This window comes from Diuraphis noxia, unplaced genomic scaffold (assembly GCF_037042655.1).
Source record: "Diuraphis noxia isolate RWA-SAM2 unplaced genomic scaffold, SU_Dnox_SAM2 contig0002, whole genome shotgun sequence".
NCBI classification, from domain to species: Eukaryota; Metazoa; Arthropoda; class Insecta; order Hemiptera; family Aphididae; genus Diuraphis; species Diuraphis noxia.
Genome location: NW_028301712.1, coordinates 51,111,346 through 51,133,323, shown reverse-complemented (window position 1 = coordinate 51,133,323; position 21,978 = coordinate 51,111,346). Strand labels below are relative to the sequence as shown.

General features: G+C 26.8%; 3 protein-coding genes across 4 annotated transcripts; all 3 read left to right on the top strand.

Moving 5' to 3' along the window:
- Positions 1-1,968: 1,968 nt before the first annotated feature.
- LOC107170364 (KICSTOR complex protein ITFG2-like) lies at positions 1,969-8,193 on the top strand. The gene is given in 8 exon segments (XM_089218244.1): positions 1,969-2,055; positions 4,621-4,921; positions 4,923-4,942; positions 4,944-4,995; positions 5,058-5,317; positions 5,381-5,578; positions 7,598-7,835; positions 8,026-8,193. Coding segments are annotated over 7 exon segments (1,227 nt in total). The 5' UTR covers positions 1,969-2,055; positions 4,621-4,630.
- A 1,759-nt stretch (positions 8,194-9,952) lies between these two features.
- On the top strand, positions 9,953-12,302 carry DMAP1 (DNA methyltransferase 1 associated protein 1). The gene is made up of 8 exons (XM_015520458.2): positions 9,953-10,350; positions 10,413-10,576; positions 10,649-10,876; positions 10,938-11,039; positions 11,119-11,328; positions 11,389-11,530; positions 11,602-11,756; positions 11,829-12,302. The coding sequence occupies exons 1-8, from the start codon at positions 10,137-10,139 to the stop codon at positions 11,997-11,999; spliced, it is 1,386 nt and encodes a 461-aa protein (XP_015375944.1). The 5' UTR covers positions 9,953-10,136; the 3' UTR covers positions 12,000-12,302.
- A 5,196-nt stretch (positions 12,303-17,498) lies between these two features.
- Coq3 (ubiquinone biosynthesis protein COQ3, mitochondrial) lies at positions 17,499-21,832 on the top strand. Of its 2 annotated transcripts, none has more exons than XM_089219994.1 (7): positions 17,499-17,629; positions 18,463-18,591; positions 18,653-18,779; positions 18,857-18,960; positions 19,022-19,154; positions 20,588-20,747; positions 21,463-21,832. In XM_089219994.1, exons 2-7 carry the CDS (start codon positions 18,527-18,529, stop codon positions 21,576-21,578), a joined length of 705 nt encoding a protein of 234 aa, XP_089076120.1. In that variant the 5' UTR covers positions 17,499-17,629; positions 18,463-18,526; the 3' UTR covers positions 21,579-21,832. The 2 variants fall into 2 exon arrangements, with proteins under 2 accessions (XP_089076120.1, XP_015375945.2); XM_015520459.2 differs by lacking the exon at positions 17,499-17,629 and adding an exon at positions 17,636-17,795.
- Positions 21,833-21,978: the final 146 nt, after the last annotated feature.

Sequence of the window (21,978 nt, the reverse complement as noted above, 5' to 3'; positions counted from 1 at the left end):
GAGACTTGAAAGTATCGAGTAGTTTTATGAGAACAACCTGAACGGAACGAATTATGCGAGTATATTTTTTGTACTAAAGTTACTGCTTAACGACTAGTCCGGCTATTGGTGGCCTTTTTGGTCAATGAAATGATTAGAATCGTTAATCGTCTCTAACGAATGTCATCGATTGAGAGTTTGCCATAGATGATGTATAATACAATATAAAAATTCCATAAATCTTATACTCTATTATATGTAAGTACTATATTATGTTTTTATTTTTATAGATTCACTGTGTTTAGTAAATAATAATGTACGGCATTGTGTTTATTAAAAATAATTGTTTTTAAATAGGTATAGGCACTTGTTGTAAGTACAACAAAATAGGCAACTGTAATCATTATTTTTTTATTAAAATATTTAATTTCGTCAAAGTGTTATTTTTGAATCTGGGTAGGTTACCTGCATAGTTTTGTCATAAAAAAGTTTGTACAAATGTACGATTTATAGCTGTTAAAAAAAACATAACACAATTTAAACTGGTATGTATAATATTTAAATTTTAAACTAACGCAGTTAAACATGCTTTGCTATGATATCCACTAGGTAAACTAAGAAGTCGAAAATAAATGCGTGTGTATATGGCGTTGGTACTTTTAAGTTGAGGATTAATCATTATTGTGCCAATAAAATACCTAATCGTAATTTATTGGGAAAAAAATAAAATATCAAATTATATAAATGACATATTAAAAAAATTAGCTCAGGATTGGCATATTAATATAATTATACATACTAATTAAGTAAGACAACCAAGTATATGTTATATGTTCCCTAAAGAATAAAACTGTCATATAATTTTTTAATTTATAATTATTTTCTAATTAACCTATCACCTATGTAGATATGAGTAAATTGTGATATGTTGTGTACTAACCAATATACTTTTTAAACAATGATATAATAGTAAACATTTTATTTTATTAAAGATATTGTTAATTTTATTTATCATTAATTTATATATTATGTAATAGGTTATTTTTTTCCTATTCATAAAACAGGAATGGGTGGGAACTGTTTATCACAATATACTATATCACCTTTTCCTGTAAATATAATATAGATACCTATTAGTTATGGGTACGTAATATAATATATTATTATATTTTTTTTTTAATGTTCATATCAATAATATCTAGTTATATTTATCCATAAAAAGTTATTATCCTTAATTTTAAATGAATTTAAACCATTGTATTTTCGTAAATATTTTCTTCCTAATCATTGTGGGTGGAAGTGGAAGACATAACATATATATTTATCTTTAATTTTCATATTTGACTGCGTCCGAATTGCATGTCAAAAAAAAATGTCGGAATTGCACGTCGTGTATCAGCAACAATTTATTTATTATACACTTATTATATTAGCCATTAGGTATAACTTAAACTTTTTTTTGAACTTTTCTAATTTAAAAAAAAAACCGCATGTATAGAAACGCTCTATGATATGGTTGTTACAACTGGTTAGTTTGTAGATTGAAATATTTTAAGCTTAAGTTTTATTTTGAACTGTATTTGTTATAGTATACATTTTATATTATTATTATAATTATTTATTTTAAAAACTGGACCAAATTTTATATTATTATTTAAATTATTTTTTTTTAAAAAACTCGACCAAATTTAATATTATTATATTAATTACTAAATTTTATATTATTATTGTAATTATTTATTTAAAATATACCATGTACAATTGTAAAATACATTCAGAACTAAATGTAGCAAAAGACCGTTCTTTCAGTGGAAAAATAAGTTAAATTAGAAAAGTTCGAAAAAAGTTTAAGTTATACCTAGTATAATAAGTTTATAATAAATAAAAATCTATCAACCTGATAATCTGATGGCATGCAATTTGGACAAACCCTTCGATGGGGTGGCATGCAATTTGGACATTCCAATTTATGTTTTTTTTTTTAGCATGCGATTCGGAGTATTCGGACTCACCATCATTTTTCGAGGTGCTGCCGGTGCGACGTTGAGTTGACAGTTTTACTCAGCTGCTGTATAGGTAGGTACTGATGAATAGGGAACAAACTTTAATGCCATAGAAAATAAGAAAAATAACCTATAAAATACAACTTAATATCAAAAAAATGCCTTAAAAAACTTAAAAATCTTTTTTAAATTCAATAAAATCACAATTAGATAAATAGCTTTACATAATTGCATGCAATATGTTGTAACTGCTTATTGTATGTGTATGTATACATATATTATAATTATTATCATTGCATTTTGAAAAATTCTTAGATAAAGTTGGTCATAATATCAGAACAAGGCTTATAGATAAACATTAAAATTATTGAATTTTTATTTATATTATAATTTATTATTATCATTGAATTTTTTTAGATTCTGAACGAAGTGATGAATGTATAGATTTTACAATGATGTGTGTGTGTTTTTTTTTGTGTCTGTGTACAGCATAACTAGTCGAAATAATGCTTCGATTTCAAACTTTGGGGGTGGTGTCTGATTATGTAAAATTGAAGATCCTTGGTGCATTATAGAGGTCAAAAGTAAACATTTTCCAAGTTTTCAAAAAAGTTGAGAAAAACAAAAAAAAAAATGACAGAAAAACGGGAGTTTTTACGCAAATTCAGTTTTCGACCAAATCGATTTTTTTATATGGTTGTAATTCAAAAACTAATCACTGTAAATACTTTATGTAAATACTTTCACCAAATGTTTATGTTAGTGTTAGCTATATATAGTTTAATTTTCAAAATTTTTTGACTATTTTTGAGTTATTTATAGACCACTGAAATTTTCAATTTTTTTGAGAATTTTTTTTTGAAGTGCCGGTTAAAAAATGTTGGACGGCCAAACAAACTTGAAAATTTAATATAAGGTTCCATATGAGTTGTTCTTATTGTAGCTAAAAAAAATTCGTAAGTAACAATTTTTTTTAATAAGCGTTTATAGTTCAAAATTTTACGAAATCTGTCGAAAACGCGAAAATTTGCAATTAATTTTGAAGTTGAAAAATCATTAAATGTTTTGCATTTATAACTAAGGATTAAAAATACAACACTAAGTTTTCCATAAGTTTTCCTTCAAGTAGCTATAGAGAAAACTCGAAGTATCATTATAGGAAAAATAGTGCGTTTGAATTTTAAATTAAACTTCAGTACCTTGTTAAATCAGAAAGTGGATATAGTTGATACTTTGGGGGATCAAAAGTAAAATATTCTTAATATTGTTCTAAATAATCGGGATAAACAAACTAAAAATTAAAAGAAAAACTGTAAATTTTATGCACAATCAGTTTTCGACAAAATCGATTTTGATTTTTGATGTAACTTTAAAACAAATGACCATTGGTACATGAAATTTTCACGGAATGTTTATATAAGTATATTCTATCCACCATGAAATTTTCAAAAATTTTTGACTTAAGTTAAACTATTTATAGGTATATGCAATTTTCGATCATGATTAGTTTTTTTAAAATTAATATCGATACAAATTTAGTTTTTAGGTAGAAAATCTTGAAAATTTAATACAAGGCTCTTAAAGTCTTAACATATTATTATAATAGCAGTTTTATCTATGGTTCTGGAATGAAAAACTTAAATACTTAATTCACTAGTATTTCAGTATTCTGTAGCAGTATTCAGCATATTTTCAACAATAGAATTATAGCTGATCAATTGATTGTGTAAGATCTAAGAGCAAGTCCAACAAATTATCAATGAAGTGTTAATACTGTAATATTAACTATTAACCTGCTGAATTTAAATGTTTTTACTAATTGTTTTGATAAAATATGATATTCATAGGTAGTAATTGTGACTGAAGAAAACAAACATTAATAATATGTAATATTGAACTATAGAACATATTGTAGATACTATAGTGATCAAGAATTTATATTTCACATTATTTTGGATTGGTTGTTATCATAAAGTAATTTATTTCTGAATAATGGTTAATATTAATTTATGACACAGTTTATTTTTGTGTATGAGGTATAAATTATTATAAATTTTATGGTTTTTAAATATTACTTCAAAAATTTGTTTTAAAAATCTGCATGTTTATCATATTGAATCTTTTGTACTAAAACATTTAAGATTAAGTGACATACATATTTTGTTGTCTCCATATTAATTCAGTTTGTAAGTGAGTTATGAGCACTTTAAATTTTAAATTTATGTTATATCATGTACAAAAAGCTTAACAAAAAATTGAACTATCCTAAAAAATCCACTTACAAACACTGAAACACAGATATTATGTTCTTACCATCAAGTTTCATAATAGGTCGATTCACTATAATTTTTGAACTAACAAAACTAAACATGATCCACTGAGTGTGAATTTGATGTGTTAAGCATTTTTTTAGATGGAGACTTCAAATGCCTATGTAGTGTCCTCTTAATTACATTTTTAAAATTCTATTATAATTGCATTGAGTCTTGTAAATGTGTTAACTAGTTAGTAATATATGATTAATAATATTTTAATAGGAACCACTATTTCATTTATTTATGTAGGTAACCAATATGTATATAATTTACATTTAACTTCTAGCTAATTCTTATAGAAATAACATTTATTTTATTTTTAGACTCTGTATAATGGATGACAATGAAATGAATATTGCAACTTTTGTTGACTTTTTTGATTTTGAATTGCCTGGAAATGTATTCAACAGTGCCATTGCATTAGGTGATGTGGACAATGACAATGAAATTGAACTTGTTATTGGCAGTGTGGAAGGTGATTTGTTCATCTTTAAAGGTAATCGACTGATTCAAAAAATTTCTGGATTAGGCATAATTACTGCAATAGCTATTGTCAGTAACGCTTTAATTGTTGTATCTGGTGATGGCTGGTGTCATATTTATTTGTGTTTAAAATTTAGTACCTAAATTAGATCCATCTGATGAATATATTGAAACTTGAACCTGTTCACGATCAGCGAATTCCAGTTAACACTAAGGTAAATATTGAAAATGTAGTAAATTAAAATTGTTTTAGTATTATAATTCATAATAATTGTAGGTGATTTTACAAGGGGATATAGATTCTGATGGAATGTTGGAACTAATTGTTGGTTTAACTGACAGAGTGGTACGTTCCAATCGTTGGAGTCAAAGTGCGGCTGCTGGACGATTAGTACCATTACATAAATGGGAGTGTGCTAACCAAATTGGATCTATTATATTGATTAAAGACGATAAAAATCGACCATGTTTACTTGTTTCTCAACCTGGGATCAGTGCAATGCGTTTTTATTGTCCCATAGCTTTTCCAGAATTAATGTAAGCCTTTCTAAAATAATTCATGTTTATATATAGTTTTATTGATAATTTATTTTATTACAGTGAAAAGACAATTGAGTATGAAAATGAAAATGAATTGCCCGTAGAACTTCTTAATCCTTTAATATCTTCAGTAATGGTAGGAGATCTCAAAGTAGATGAGAAATGTGATCAAGAACTGTTTGATAAAAATGATCATTTATATGGAATTGCTTCTTTAAATGGTTTAGTAATGTTGGCAAAAAAAGATACAATTTTGTGGTAATATTTTATTGATAATTAATATTGTATTATTGTTATAGTTTTTAATTTATATTCATTGTTGGGTAAGTTATGTTACTAGCTTCTTAATTAAAAGGTATCTATATATTACTTTTCTCCAAAAAAATACAAAAGTAATAGGTTGCGTTACCTAATTTTTTTGAACTCAATCTTATTAATTAGTTACAATGTTACTTTCCACTTTTTTAATTATGTAAAACTAAACTAACATAAAATGACAAAATTTAAATCAAATGATTTATGGGTGCTGCCTAATTTACTGAACTGCTGAATTACTGAATTACTGAACTGGAGCCTAAGCGGCCATAGCGTGGGTTAATAAAGTCCGAATAGGGTAAAACTCCAGAAATACCATTGTAATACCCCCATACAGCTCCCCACCAAATTTCAGATTGCCCCGTCGAATTTTACCTCAAGAGGTTACCCGTCGCAGAAATATCCTTCTTTGTGAGACACCCTAAAGAAGGATGAATTAATAATTATACTGATTTGGGTATGACAGTTCTGATTTAAATGAGGTGATACACTAATACATACAACTTCATGCGTTTTATGTGTTACCATTCAGGCACAAATGGCAAATCCTTCATTTCAATTATACAATAAATTTCAGGTATCTATATGGATGGATTCTTAGTGACTCAAGTGTAATACATTGTTTTATTTTAGTAACTATCTATCTATAACCCTCATAATTAATTTCCAAGAATACATAACACACAACGTTGGGAGCCAAAAATTGACACTTATACCAATGTCAATACACTACAGGTACAAAAAGGTACAACTGATATGCATTTATTGATATCTTGTAGGACATGTGGCTCGATCTTAAGACCTTTTTATGTTAAGACACATTATGATGTAGGCGAATAATGCAATGCTCTAAAAACTTATTTAAAATATAATATATATGAGCAGTTCAGCAGTTGTCATAAGAATGCACTTAAGTATAATGTATTATAAATAATAAAATCATTGAGTTGTACAAAATACTGCTTCATTCAACAATTCAAAAAATCTAAATAACGGCTTACCTTGGTCAATTGGATAAATTCTAAGTCACTGACTGTTGTAATACGTTGCTTTATTTTAGTAAGTGCCCTAGAAATGTTGTAATGCAACAAAATATACATGATTCTTATCATTTCGCGCGTAGGTCTGATTTGCATATATGAAGAAATTACTGAACTGCGTTATAACTATGTGTGTCTTCGCAGTAGGAACTAGAAATTTTCACCGTATCTAAGTACGGTACATCCCATGCCGTGTACAAATTTTAATAATTTTCGGTAAAGTATTACGGGTTTGAGAGCGGTTCAGCAATTTTCCTGAACGGTGGCCGTGATTTTACTGATTTGCGTACATTAAGAAATTACTGAACTGCGTTATAACTGGGTGGGTTTTCGCAGTAGGAACTAGTAATTTTCACCGTATCTAAGTACGGTACATCCCATGCCGTGTACAAATTTTCATAATTTTCGGGTAAGTTTTTAGGTTTTGGATATTTCTGCGACGGGTAACCTTGAGGTAAAATTCGACGGGGCAATCTGAAATTTGGTGGGGAGCTGTATGGGGGTATTACAATGGTATTTCTGGAGTTTTACCCTATTCGGACTTTATTAACCCACGCTATGGCCGCTTAGGCTCCAGTTCAGTAATACAGTAATTCAGCAGTTCAGTAAATTAGACTGACCCTGATTTATGCGTGTAAATGTTTTTCTTTACCTATTTAATATTTATCCTTTAGGTATAATAATGTATCTTTAAAATTATGGTTACTTATTATTTATTAATTTTTGGTGTTAACACCTCCAGCAATACTATAAATAGCTTCTACTTAAGTACATAAAAAGTGCAATATGTATTGAGCTTAGAAATGTTAGTTTTGTTGTTGGTTTTGTTACTCAAAAAAATAACAAGGAACTATTGTTACTTGACTACTTTCTACCCAAAGCTGCTAATATTTAATGTATATTCAATTTGTTGGGTTTCTAGGAGTAAAAACATTGATCAAGAACTGTTCATCATAAGTAAATTGTCTATAACAGATGGTGGTCCTGATTATTTAATAACATGTTCATTGAATGGAGATACTCTTATTTTGGATCAGAAAAGTCAGCATGCAATATTTAAGTTTGAAGAATCTGTTTCTGCGTTTTGTTGTGGAATGTATACAGTAAAACCAAATACGAAATCTATGCCTAGTTTTGTGTTTATAACTAATTCACAGAAGGTATACATTTTTTTTTCTTAATAATATTTTGGATGCAAGTCTTAAGTATATTGACTAATAATTAGACTTCTAAAAAAATTCCTTTACATTATTTTAGATAAAAAATAATTTTACAATGCATATAAAAATTGCATCTTTATAATTTAATATTGTACTTCTATGTATAAAATGTTATACCATATTTTTTTAGGTTTATATTTATTATGGTTTAAAATTACCTAATACATGTGTCCAGAGCTTATCAAAATGTATTGAAAATGACAATCAACTTTCAACATTTATGGAAAAGTACGAAGAACCATTAAAAATAAAAATCATTAGAGACTGTCTTTATAAATATAATCCTAATAAAATGTAATAATATACAGTTTTCTCAATAAGATATATTTTGTTATACGATATTTTTGAAAGAAATTTTTTAAATTCAATTTAAAAGATCACTTAATAATTACTGGTATTTCTTTTATTTCTGGTATTTAATCAATAAGAGAACTTATTAAATTGTAAAAATATATAAATTCAAAAACTTTTTTAAGTATCTAATTTTAAAACTCTGGCCAGCCTTCTTATTTTAGAACTACATCAGTACTATCAATTAGTCAGGAGGATTAGTCTAGCGAAATACTAATATTAATCCCTAGCCTTGTGAATGGTAGCCTACAGTATAATAATAATTAACTGTTAAATATCTTAGATCACTAGTTGTCCGTTATGTGTTCCTATATAAACAATGTATTCTGCAGTATTATATATTACTGAGAAATAGGCTTAACTATGTTCACTTTTCTAAAATTTATAGTATTGGTTACTTCAATTCTGTCAGAAGAAATATAACAATGTTGCATCACCTCTGATTTTCATACAAGTATGATATGTATAGTTGTCTATGATTACAGTATATAATATAATATAATAATTAATAGCCCATGGGCACATAATATATCATTCTTCATGGCATATTTAAAATACTAATGGCATAAAAAATAGGTACTAATAAATTAAAAACATGTGAAGAATATTTAAGTGGAAAAAACGTTCCAATTTTTTTTTTATGACAGTTATGGGCTTATGGCATATAGTATACAATATTTAAGCTAATATTTGTAATTTTAAAGTAAAATATATTTGTTGTTTTTTTCCTAGGTTCGTCATTATTCTATAAAAGACGATTAATCCATTTTAAATCGCCCTGTACATAATATAGTCATTAGTCTGTAAAATCTGTTCCTGGTTTTAGTGTTATTTTTAATTCAATGTCTAAAATATTAATTTATTTAATGGTTATAACTATATCAAAAATCTACTAATTAATATAATACAACATATTCAATCTTAATACGTAATTAATAGCAATTACAACATTTTATTCCTCGAGTTTTAAAATTTCAAAAAATAGCCCTAAAATTAAGGATTAATAAAAATGGTTGCGTCATGATTCCAATATTATTACAGTATAAAATATAAATTGTATTCATAATTCTTATATTATGAGTAAAATACAAACGTTCTCTAACAAATGATTACACAAATATATAATTTTTATCATAGTTAGCTTAGGTAATCATAATTCATAAGCTTATAATATACCTTAGCTATAGCTTATATACATAGGCGCCCGCAGAAATTTTTCTAGGGGGGGGGGGGCAATGTTAGGATTTGAGAATAAATATTATAATTTTACTGGGTGTTTTAAAAATAATAACCTTTTTTATTTACTCGTATACAATATATTATATTTTATTATATTACAACTTATTTTATACTTAAAATTTGTTGTTTAGTATATTATAGTAATTTATCTTAAAACATTCAATTAAAACAAATATTTTGAAAAAGCCAGGTGGGGGCAAATGCCCCAGCTTACCCCCCCCCTGCGGGCGCCTATACTTATATATACCTTATTTTTAAATATTTAAATGTATTTAAATATTTCAAAAATTGCGCGGCAATTTTGAACCAATCAGGAAAGTTGTGCTCACAACTCTAATAGGTATAGAAATTACGCTCACGAATGTTGGTCGTCGGATATAAATTCCGACATATTATTTGAAAAATTATATTATAAATTATCATGATACAAACGAGATTATCAGTTTATCACAAAGTTACTAGTTAGTAAATACGCCATACCATGATAAATTTAATTTATCATGCGCCATATGGCATACGGTTCATAGTGTTTATACACTATTAAATTAAAATTATAATTTAAATTAAGAGTACTTAACCGACTATAGTACTTTAATTGTGACTACTTCTTAATTTTCACATTTTGACATTCGGCAACTGAAATCGTTCAAGATGACTGAAGATATTCGTGATATTATGGACATAGAAAGGGGATCCGCTCCTCAGGTATCTAAAGAAGACATACTTGGTACACAGACCAAGAAGAAAATTTCACTACCATCGGGAAATCGTCAGACCCGTAGACCAGAAGGAATGGCTCGTGAGGTGTTTGCCTTATTGTATAATGATAAGAAGGATGTGCCGCCTGTTATTGAAACCGAAACTGGTAATTATTTTATCTAATTGATTTTACTACAGATTGTTAATTATCTACCTTTATTTATTTAGGTCCCACTTATAAGCTCCAAAAAGCTAGATTGGGTATGCGACGTGTTCGTCCTTGGGTATGGGCTCCTTTTACCAACCCAGCTCGGACAGATAATGTTTCTTTTTCTCATTGGCGGAGAGTTGCTGATGAGGGTAAAGAGTACCCATTTGCTAAATTTAATAAGGTATTATTTGTAAAGATTGAATTGTTGTTCATTTACACAATGTATATATGTATTATTATTATTGTTAACTAGAAAATAGAAATACTCAAGTACACGGATATTGAATACAAAGAAAATTTAGTGTCGGAAACATGGACTCGAGAAGAGACTGATCGTCTATTTGACATGTGTGAATGGTTTGATTTACGTTTCATAATCATCCAGGCTAGATGGAACCTCGGAGAATATGAGAACGCTGTTAAGCGATCTATTGAGGATCTTAAAGATAGATATTATTCAGTGTGTAATACACTAACAAAGGTTGTAGACAAAACACAATATTCAAATCATGTTTACTAATCGTTTGTTTTTATTAATTTAGATTAGAGGAGGGACTGTAAATGAATCGAAAATGTTTGATGCCGAACACGAAACTCGTAGAAAACAACAACTTGAAAGGCTTTACAGTAGAACTCCCAAACAAGTATTTATATTATACACAAACAATAACATTATACAGTTTTGTGCGTATTTATTATAATAATTTGATTGATAATGTTTAGATTGAGGAGGAACAAATGTTAATACAAGAAATGCGTAAGATTGAAGCACGGAAACGTGATAGAGATCGTAAAACACAAGATTTACAAAAGTTAATAAGTGCTGTTGATAAACAAAATGATAGTAGGAAAAGTTTGAAAATTGACAAGAAAACAACTCATCACCGTAAACGTGTTACTGTTCCAGTCAGACCAACCCGAGTTGATCCAAATGTAATATTTGATAATTTATTTATTTTAAACTTATATCTTTAATAAAATGTTCATTTTTAGAACTTTGAAGCTACTACTATTAAATTTCCGGATATTAAAAATAGTGGTGTGTCTACCCGTTCACAAAGAATGAAAATACCAGCTAATGTTAGTCAAAAAAAAGTTAAAAATGTTGAACAGGCTCTAGAGTCACTAAAAATTAGTATGTATTACAATTTATTTAAAATAATATTTGTTATTATTCATTTTTTGTTATTGCTTTTTTTTTTTTAGAATTAAATCCCATTCCAACTGAAGAAATATGTCAAAATTACAATGACCTGCGTAATGAAATAGTATTGTTAAATGAATTAAAGGCGGCTTGTAGCTCCAGTGATTTTGAACTGCAAACATTAAAACATCAATACGAGACATTAAATCCTGATGGGGTATGTAATTAATTTGCTTGACTGTAATTAAAACATGTTTAACATTAATTTAATATCTGTACTATTTGATAGGTTTTAAAAATTGATCCCGACCTTTTGGAAGAGATGGCTAGTTTAAGTGTTGATGAGGAAGAGAATGAAGAAGTACCAGAAGTTAAAATTAAAATAGAAATTAATGACCAAGAAATGGAAGATGCTGCAGATCCTAGTCTTTTGCCTAAAAATATTTTAGATATAATATAGTTTTATAACTGTGATGTTAATAAATCAAATTAATTTTATTATTTAATTATACTTTTTATTATATTTTTCTGGTAGATAATGCTTTTATATTTTATTTATATTTTTAAACAATATAATTTGTAACATTTGTATATAATATAACTATTGCAAACTATTTTAGAAAATTTTATTAAGGTTAACTACATAAATCACAATTATTAACATTGCAGAATATTCAATATTGTAATGCTAAGTGTGAACAATGCATTTTGAATGTAAAATATTTAATTATCATTTCTAATTAAATTGCATCTCACATAATAATTTTATAGTTTAAGTATGTTTTTATTATGTTTGAACGCATTTAATGTTTAAACATCCAGTCAATATTACAGATAGTTATTACTTGTAATTTATAAAAATATAATAAATTTAATTAAATTTAATATAATAAAATAATTATAATGTAATAATATTAATAACAACTAACAAAATATTTAATGTACCTATTTAGCTAAGGATATACTACTAAATGTACAGATTAACTAGGTCACTATTTAATATTGAGTTGTCTTGATAAACATCACATAAATCATTTGAAATATAATGCCTAAATACAATGAATATTGATAATATCGCTGTGCGTATTTACGGATGCTACTCGAGACTGGCCAATAGATTCCAAATTCAGTTAGGGTTCATAAAATAAATTTATTTTACGGATACTATTCGAGTCTGGCCACTATGTAATATCCCGCTATACTCAAATAAAGACTCATAAAGTTCAATATTATAAAAGCTGTTATTTTAATGTAATTTACCGCTATACTATGAATTTATCTAAATAAATCTATTATTTAAATTCTATTCTAGTTTTGCTGATAGGTTAAAAATATGTAAAAACATTATTATTAACAATGTATTTGCGACTGTATCTTATTATTAAAAAAAATTAACGTATAATCTAATATGTAGAATGTAGATATATTTTATAGCTACAGCTAGGAAAGTGTCAGACTATTCAGCTTAATGTTATTTTTTGGACTTAAATAATTTTAATAATGTTCATATACTCGTATTATTTAAATGTCTGTATTTTTTGTCTACGATATCTACGTCCTTTCCTAAGCAATCAGCCTTTAAACAGTTTAAACTAAAAACAGAAAGCAAGAATATTAAATATTAGATAATCAATTAAATAAAAACTATTATAATATTATTAGTTAGGCATTTACAGACTAAAAATATGGTATCAATTGCCACGTATAATTTAATATTTATATATTAATAGCTACAGGTGGTAGAGTATCCTAAAATATAAACCTTAATGTCGGGTTGTATATTGAGGTTAGGTTAGCATTATTTTTCCTATTACAAAAGTTATTAATAGTTATTGCTTTCGCAGTTACACTTATGACTTATCACACAATATTATTAGTTGGTAACTTACTACGTAGGTACGCATATTATGATATTTTGAAAATATAATTTTATTTACATTTGAATCATCTAGAAATATGTCTCACTTTTAGATTCTGAGCGAAGCGATGAATGTATTGATTTTACCATGATGTCCGAAACATAATCTTCAAAATACTGTATCGTTGACGCATTTTACACTGCTGAATATGATATTTTATTCTTCATTGACAAATTTTCACTGGCGAATACCATTTCTGAAATTATACGCACTCAGTAAAAAGTTCAATAATATTTTATGACCTATGAGTTTTTAGTCATTACAGATAATAAATATCTAAAATAACCATTTCAATAAATAATATTTAATTTTGACCCTGCTTACCTAGTTATTATTATGTGTTAATTTGTGTTTTGAACATTTTATTCAAGAATCTAATAGTTTTAGATTCTGAGCGGAGCGATGAATGAATTGATTTTACCATGATATGTGTTTTTTTTTTTTTTTGTGTCTGTCATCACGTTTTGGGGCAGTTAAAGTGCTTCGATTTTTGACTTCAGTACTTCGTTCGATCAGAAAGTGAATCTAGTTGGTACTTTGGGGGGTCAAAATTGAAAAATTTACTTTTCTAAATAATCGAGAAAAACAAACTAAAAATTAAGGGAAAAACGGGAAATTTTACGCACACTCATTTTTCGACAAAATCGATTTTTGTTTTTGATGTAATTTTAAAACAAATGACCATAGATACATGAAATTTTCACCGAATGTTTATATAAGTATATTTTGTCCACCATGCAATTTTCAATAATTTTCGACTTAAGTTGAACTATTCATAGGCATTTGAAATTTTCGATCTTTATTAGTTTTTTTAAAATTAATATTGATAAAAATGTATTTGTTAGGCAGAAAAGCTTGAAAATTTAATACAAGGCTCTTAACATATTGTTACAATAGCAGTTGAAAAATAAAAGAAATTCATATATACAATTCTTTTTTATAAGCATTCAAAGTTTGAATTTTGACAAAATACGTAAAAATCACGAAAATTCACAAATTATTTTAAGCTAGAAATTCATAAAAAAATTTTCCTTTTATATCTAAGATTTGAAAATTTAATACAAGATTCCTTACAAGTTTTTCAATCTTTATCACAAATAAAAAGTCCACCGGAAATTCAAATTAAATTTTTATGAGCATTTGAAATTTAAATTTTTACAATATTGGATTTTCACTTTTAGCGATTTCCTTATTTTGGTGTAACTCTAAAAAAAATGACCGCAGATACTTGAAATTTTGACTGAATGTTTATATAGGCATTTTATATATTTGATACAATTTTCAAAATATTTAGATTTGTTTTGAGCTGTTTACTGACATTTTAATTTTTCAACTTTTTTAGTTTTTTTTTCTATAAATATCGATAAAAAAACTATTTGTTCTGTAGAAAAGCTTGAAAATTTAATACAAGGCTTCTAACACATTGTAACAATAGAAGTTAAAAAATATTAAAAATACGTAGGCACGATTTTTTTTATAAGCATTTAAAGTTCAAATTTTGACTAGATACGTAAAAATTACGGCAATGTTCAAATTATCTTAGATAGAAATTCATATAAGTTTTTCTTTTTAATTCTAAGATTTGAAAATTTAATACAAGGCTCCTAACATATTTTTACAATTGCAGTTGAAAAATAAAAGAAATACATAGTCACAATTTTTTTTTATAAGCATTCAAAGTTTGAATTTTGACAACATATTATGTAAAAATCACGAAAATTCGTAAATTATTTTATGCTGGAAATTCATAAAATATTTTCCTTTTATATCTTAGAATTTAAAATTTTATATAAGGCTCCTAACATATTTTCACAATAGCAGATGAAAAATGAAAGAAATATATTAGCACAATTTTTTTTTTACAAGAATTCAAAGTTTGAATTTTGACAACATGTGTGTAAACTAGAAATTCTTAAAAAATTTTCTTTTTAAATCTAAGATTTGAAAATTTTTAATAATTTATAATATATTCTAGACAGATAAACCGTCTTCGCTCAGAATCGTTTTTCGTATACAATGATATACTATCATTGGATTCAAATTTAATTCCATCCATTTCAGTAACTCTCACTTGTAAACCTACTGTACAGCAGAGCGACATCAACGACTTACCCGCCTTTTTTAATTTTGATTCTAATGCCGGGGGGTCCACACAGAGACGACAAAAGTAAAACAAACCAAAAACTCTGTGTTTTTCGACAAAATCAAAACATTTTTAAAACAATTTTGTACTTTCCAACAAATTGTATGTGTTTTGAAAAACAAAGTCGTGTCCCGAGCGGTGTCGGTAAACATCAAAAGGTTTTGGTTTTGTTGTTGTTTTTGCGAACACTGTCGAACGTGTGTGGACGTGTTTTCAAAACAACCAACAGGCAATATTTTTTATCGGGATTTCGCGGGCAGTACCAATTTGGTTATTTATAAATATATATTTATTATATAATTAAAACGTCTTTTAATCTTATTATTTATTTTTTTTACTTTGTAACTGTAGGTAAATATACCCAGCACCCAACATAAATAAATCTTCATCGTCTTCAATATCTCTTTTCAATTTCCACGTTTTCACTCACAGTAAAAAAATTTAAAAATACTTGTAAGTACGAAGAGTTTAGAAAGTTAGAATACTCTGAAGACAGGCTGAATGACTACGGATGAACGAAATAAAACGACGAGTTATTTATTTTTTATTATTTTATTTATTATTTATTTGCTGTACAATTTACTTGTTAGTGGATACCGGATTGAGATGTCATGAACATCTTTCATGAAGTTCATAACTTTAAAATCGTAAAGCCTCTTCTAACAATTTGCCTTTAAGGTCATTGTGAATTTGTGAACGCCATTAATCATAACATTTAAAGTACAGGCTTATAAATTAATATTGATTTAAATTTCAAATAATATCACACTATACATTAATGCATTATACCTAATTGTCCAGGAGGTGTTAATTATATATATACATTCTTTTTTGTACATTTTTCTAGATAATTTTTGTTAAAGGGGCAGCGTGCTGCTGTCAAATGCAAAGTTGTGTGTATGTGTATCAACGTGAAATCGCAAATTTTGGAAGGATATAACTTCCAAAATGGTATTTTGCAAATTTGTTTTTGCACCATCATTCTTAGTACGTATGTTTCAAGCAAAAAATGTTTTTAAAAAATGCTGGGCAGCCAAAGTTAATTTTAAGGCCCCAGTGCAAAACACGGGTAGATCCATTTTTTAAAAATGTATGGGAAACATAAAAAACTATATAAAAATTGGCAATTGAACCAAAATTTGAGAATGTGGTGTTATTATTTTTATAATAATTAGATAAACCGATTAAACCCATTCCTTATGGTTTAAATTTAATGTTCATGCCAATATTAAAATTTGAATAAAAGTGTTGGGAGCAACAACCAGTAACCAGTTATGTCCGGACGTATTTGGTTTTTGAGTCCATGAAAAAAAAAATGGATGTATAATGTTTAACAGATATGTCCCGACCATAGGCGCCCGCAGTGGGGGGCAAGCTGGAGCATTTGCCCCCTGGCTTTTTCAAAATATATTTTTTAGTTGAATGTTTTAAGATAAATTACTATATACTATACAACAAATTTAAAGTATAAAATATAATATATTGTATACGAGTATAATAAAAAAGGTTATTATTTTAAAACACCTATTAAAATTATAATATTTATCCTCAAATCCTGACATTGCCCCCCCCCCCCCCCTAGAAAAATTTCTGCGGGCGCCTATGGTCCCGACATTCATGGTTATTGTCCACAACAGAAATTTAAAAATCTGTTTTTATTATTTTATTACAACACTATTTATTGCACACAGGACATAGGTATTTGGTTTTTGGACTGTTCGGTACAGATTTTATTTCTGAATATTTCTATATCAAAAAATGATTTTTGAAAAAATGTGGACACACCTGATTATTGCACCGAGACCGAGGCCTTTTATTTTGTTCCACGTAATAAAATGATATAGTGGTATTGACATATCGGGATAATAATTCATAAATGTAATTATTGTAATTATTTTATAAATTGGAAGTAACATTAGACCGTGGAATGTGTTTATTCGAAGCAGCTGATTTTTCGGAGTAACTGCATTATCATGCGTTATCATACAAATTCGGTGCAATAGAACGTCGTAACTTTGAATGTTCGAGGTAAACAATGCAACCCGACAAAATACAAGTTTAAGTTTTAACTTATTCCAATTTTTATATTTAATTTGAGTTGAATATTTAAAACATTTTATGATTATTCTTAATATTTCAATATGAATTTAATAGCAAAGAAAACAAATATTTCAAGTTCTTTCTTTATTTTCAGGTAAAAATGTATAATGATAATTACATCTAAAAGTTGAATGTATATTTTATTTTGTATGTATTTGTCTAATGTAGGTGTTAAGTATTAAATTAATTGTAGACATGCTATGTATTATTTAGTATGTATTATGTTAAACTACCTTAGTATAATTACATATTTAATTCAATTATCTCGGTTCTGTACTCTGTTTAGGTTAAGAAACTTGGTAGCAACAAGTTTTAGTCAGGCAATCTCATTTGTCATCCCAATTATTTAAACTATTTGTTTACCTGGTGTGTAGTATTGTCACACCAAGTTATGCACAAGTCGGCCATTGGCTATGTTTCTTAACTTGAATAGAGTATATGTGATAAGCAAAGTCCATTTGAGATCCTGTAGTTAGTACCTGTTACTTAGTCAAAATCGAAAACACTCATATTCAAATTAGAGCTTATATTATGTATGTGTCAAGTTGTCTTTAAATAGAGATATCTAAAAAATTGTTGACCAAATTGGTCCAAATTCTAATTTACTGTGATAAATACTTTAATAATCAACTTATAGATTGTATGTAGTATATCTGTGTTTTGTATGGAAATTATAACCTAATAGAATGTATTCATATATTATGTTCAGCATTTAAAGTAAAATCAGTTAATGTTATATTGTAACTTTTTTTTAATTTCAGATCCTTAACACAAAATTATGTAAAGGAAACGGTTAATGCTCACGAAGTAGAACATCATTCAAACATGAAAGATTATTGGTGGAACAGTGATGGGCCATTAAATGCATTACACTCTTTTAATCCATTAAGGTAATTATAACTAACTGAATAGTAATTAAGTATTAACGTGTAATAATTAATACTGTGTTAGAGTTTCATTTATTATAAACGGATTAACAAATATGAAAAAAATTGAAACGAAAAACATTGGCACTGGTCGAAGCTTAGAAAATATAAAAATACTTGATGTTGGTTGTGGTGGTGGACTTTTAACTGAGGTATAGTTTACAATTTTTCTTACATGTTAAAATTTTTGAATTATTTTAAAACTTTAAAATCTTATATTTATATTTAGGCATTAGCACGTCTTAATGGAAATGTGACTGGAATAGATCCCAGTAAAGAACTAATAACAATTGCCAACAATCATTCTGTAATTCTTAGAAACAAAAATATTAAGTAATTAGACCCAAACATTGTTCACTAAAATTATTTTTGAAATTTTCATTTTTATTTGTAGGTATTTAAATGAATCAATTGAAGAGCATGCATTATCAAACACAGAATCATATGATGCAATTGTAACTTCAGAAGTTTTAGAACATGTATCCAATAAATATGGATTTTTAACAAAATGTGTTGAATGTTTAAAGGTATATCTAAATTATTTTAGTGCACCATACTAACTTAATAGTTGAATTATCAGTCAATCAAATTTACCAATACTTAGATTCTCCAATATCATATGACAGGAAATTAACTGTACATTGCAAAGTATTATCTAATACAGTGGTCTTCAAACTTTTAAACTCCAAATCCAAATTTCTTACCATACATTTTTTAACCTATGTTAGCCAAAAAAAGTTTAAATTGTTTAATGTCTAGTATGCCATTGTAGAAGAGTTTTTATAATTAAATAAATATAAATTTAAATTTTTCTTGGTAATATTTGATTTTTTATTATGAGTAATGATACAAGAAAAAAATACATCTAATGATACAGAAAAAAATGTACATGTTTTAATACTAACAAAAATTAATGAGATATATTATGAGCTTGATTGTTTTTGCATAAAATACTCCATATTGACTCAATTTCACTCAAAGCAATTCCGCAAATCATATTTTGATTGAAGTCAATTTCTTTTTGACATTTTCAAATTTGTTATAATTGAAAACCCTTTTTCACATAGATATGTGGTTGGAAATATTAGAAGGATTGAAATGGCTTTAGCAGTTAGTTTTGCAAAACTTCCTGCGCATTAAGATTCCCAAATAATTTTTAAAAAATATTGAAAATTTCTTTATGTTTGTTGTCTCAAGACAGGTCTATTTATTGGTTTTCTAGGTCACTAGGTCAGTAGACATGTTTTCTGCCATTATATATACTTTAATGGGTATTTCAATCTACACATAATTTATACAAAGATCTTTAGGCAAATACTCGTCAAATGGTTTACCCAACGCTGTGGCTTTAAGACCATTCTTATCTTCTACAAATATAAAATAGTACGGTTTACTCAAAAATTCTTTTATCCGATGTCATATGAAATAATTTTTTCGTATTGTTCCTAACATACATACATACATAATAAATCATACTATTATATAATATTTATAAATATGGATATTTTAAATTTTAAGCAGTAGACATATAGCGACCCATTGTTTGAAGACATTATAGCACATTAGTGTGTTTTATGTATAGTTTTAATTACGTCATGTTCTCATCAATAGTTATTGAAGGAGAATGGAAATTATGATTGTCTAAAACTTAATTAATATTCAAAAAAATATATTAAAATCATGATTAAATTATCTAGGATCATGAAAGATAATGTAGAAAAGTTTGTGTTCACAAAAAAACATTTTGTGATTTTTATGCACCCGATATTTATATTTAAATTGTTTACGTTTCAACAAATATTGTAATAATTTATATACTATTAACCCTTGGCTTAATACATAATTACCACTTACTAGTTAATTTTGTTCAAATTGTGGCAAAACGAATAGGCTTGATTTAAGCTGTGACTACTGTTTTAATAAATAACTCAAATATATTCTTTTATTTTTTTTTTTACAGCCAGGAGGATCTTTGTTTATAACAACTCCCAATAGAACGGTTTGTTCATGGTTGAGTGTTATAGTGATTGGAGAAACATTTAATTTCATACCAAAAGGTACTCATGAATGGGAAAAATTCATTTGTACTCATGAATTGCAGTCAATTTTAGAAATAAATTGTAAGTTTAAAATGATTGTAAAATTTGTAATTTAACTTATAACCTGTGGATGGCTCCAAATGATGTTACTATTAACATTGTCCGCATATACTGAAATACAACATTATGTTTTTTGTTATTAATTATTGTTAGGGGACGGATTTATATGCCCTAAAAAACAATGAAATATGCTCTTAAATTTAAATATATTTTATTTACAATAATATGACCTATAAAATATTAAAATATTAAAATATGCATTTATTTATAAAAATGCCTAAATAAGCAAAAATATGCAAAATAAAAGTGGTGTATTTTTAATCTTTAGATGTGAAACAGATCTGTCTCACTTAGCAATTTTTTTTACTACCCAAAAAATTATACAAGATACATAATGCTTTTAAATCTGTTCCCTATTAATTATATTACAATTTAGTCAGCATTATTTTGTAAGTACATGCATGTAGTACAAAAATATATTAGTATTTCAATTTTGAAGAATTTTTAAATATTTTTCAGTTTCACAACAAACATAATCAAATATGAGTTTAACCATCGCACTAAATTTGATAAATCTCTATAACTTCTTGCGATAAAAAATTTTTTTAAATGTCTATAACAATGTTCTTATTTTTCCTAAACCATGCATACATATTATAAGATCACCAAATATTGAATATCAACTTATAGTTGAAATACTTATATTTAATTTTTTGGTTTAACTTTGTTTATCTAGGTAGATGTGATACTATTTCAATTAATGGACTGTCATATGATCCTTTTACAAACCGATGGAGTTGGACTGACTCGACTGATTTATCTTATGCTTTACATGCAGTGAAAAGTACATAGCTACTAGTTATCAACTACTGCCTAGTACCCACCATTACTTTGTACTAACTATTAATTATATTATCATGCATTAATATTTGCATAAATTTATTTGTTAAGATTATAGGACAATTAAGTTATAATTTAATCATTTGAAATTAAGTTTATATTTGTTTTTTGGATATCAGGTGTACTAGTACTTTTTTACCTCTATCTAATAATATAACACATGAATGATTTTACCTTTCTTGAAATAAATGTGTTTTGAACTCAAATATTTTTCATAACAAATCAATAGTATAAGTTAATAATATATTAATATGCAGTAATTTTTATTTAACTTTGTTGTTCATTTTACTAAAGATTATATTATTTATTAATTAGAGAACAATAATAGTTTCTATAACTGTATTTTAAATGT

Coding starts and splice junctions, on each gene's coding strand:
- DMAP1 (XM_015520458.2), top strand. CDS start 10,137: ATGACTGAAGATATTCGTGATATTATGGACATAGAAAGGGGATCCGCT. Junction 10,577..10,648: donor CATTTGCTAAATTTAATAAG/GTATTATTTGTA, acceptor ATTGTTAACTAG/AAAATAGAAATACTCAAGTA. Junction 10,877..10,937: donor TGTGTAATACACTAACAAAG/GTTGTAGACAAA, acceptor TTATTAATTTAG/ATTAGAGGAGGGACTGTAAA.
- Coq3 (XM_015520459.2), top strand. CDS start 17,743: ATGAATTTAATAGCAAAGAAAACAAATATTTCAAGTTCTTTCTTTATT. Junction 17,796..18,462: donor AGTTCTTTCTTTATTTTCAG/GTAAAAATGTAT, acceptor TTTTAATTTCAG/ATCCTTAACACAAAATTATG. Junction 18,961..19,021: donor CTTAGAAACAAAAATATTAA/GTAATTAGACCC, acceptor TTTTATTTGTAG/GTATTTAAATGAATCAATTG.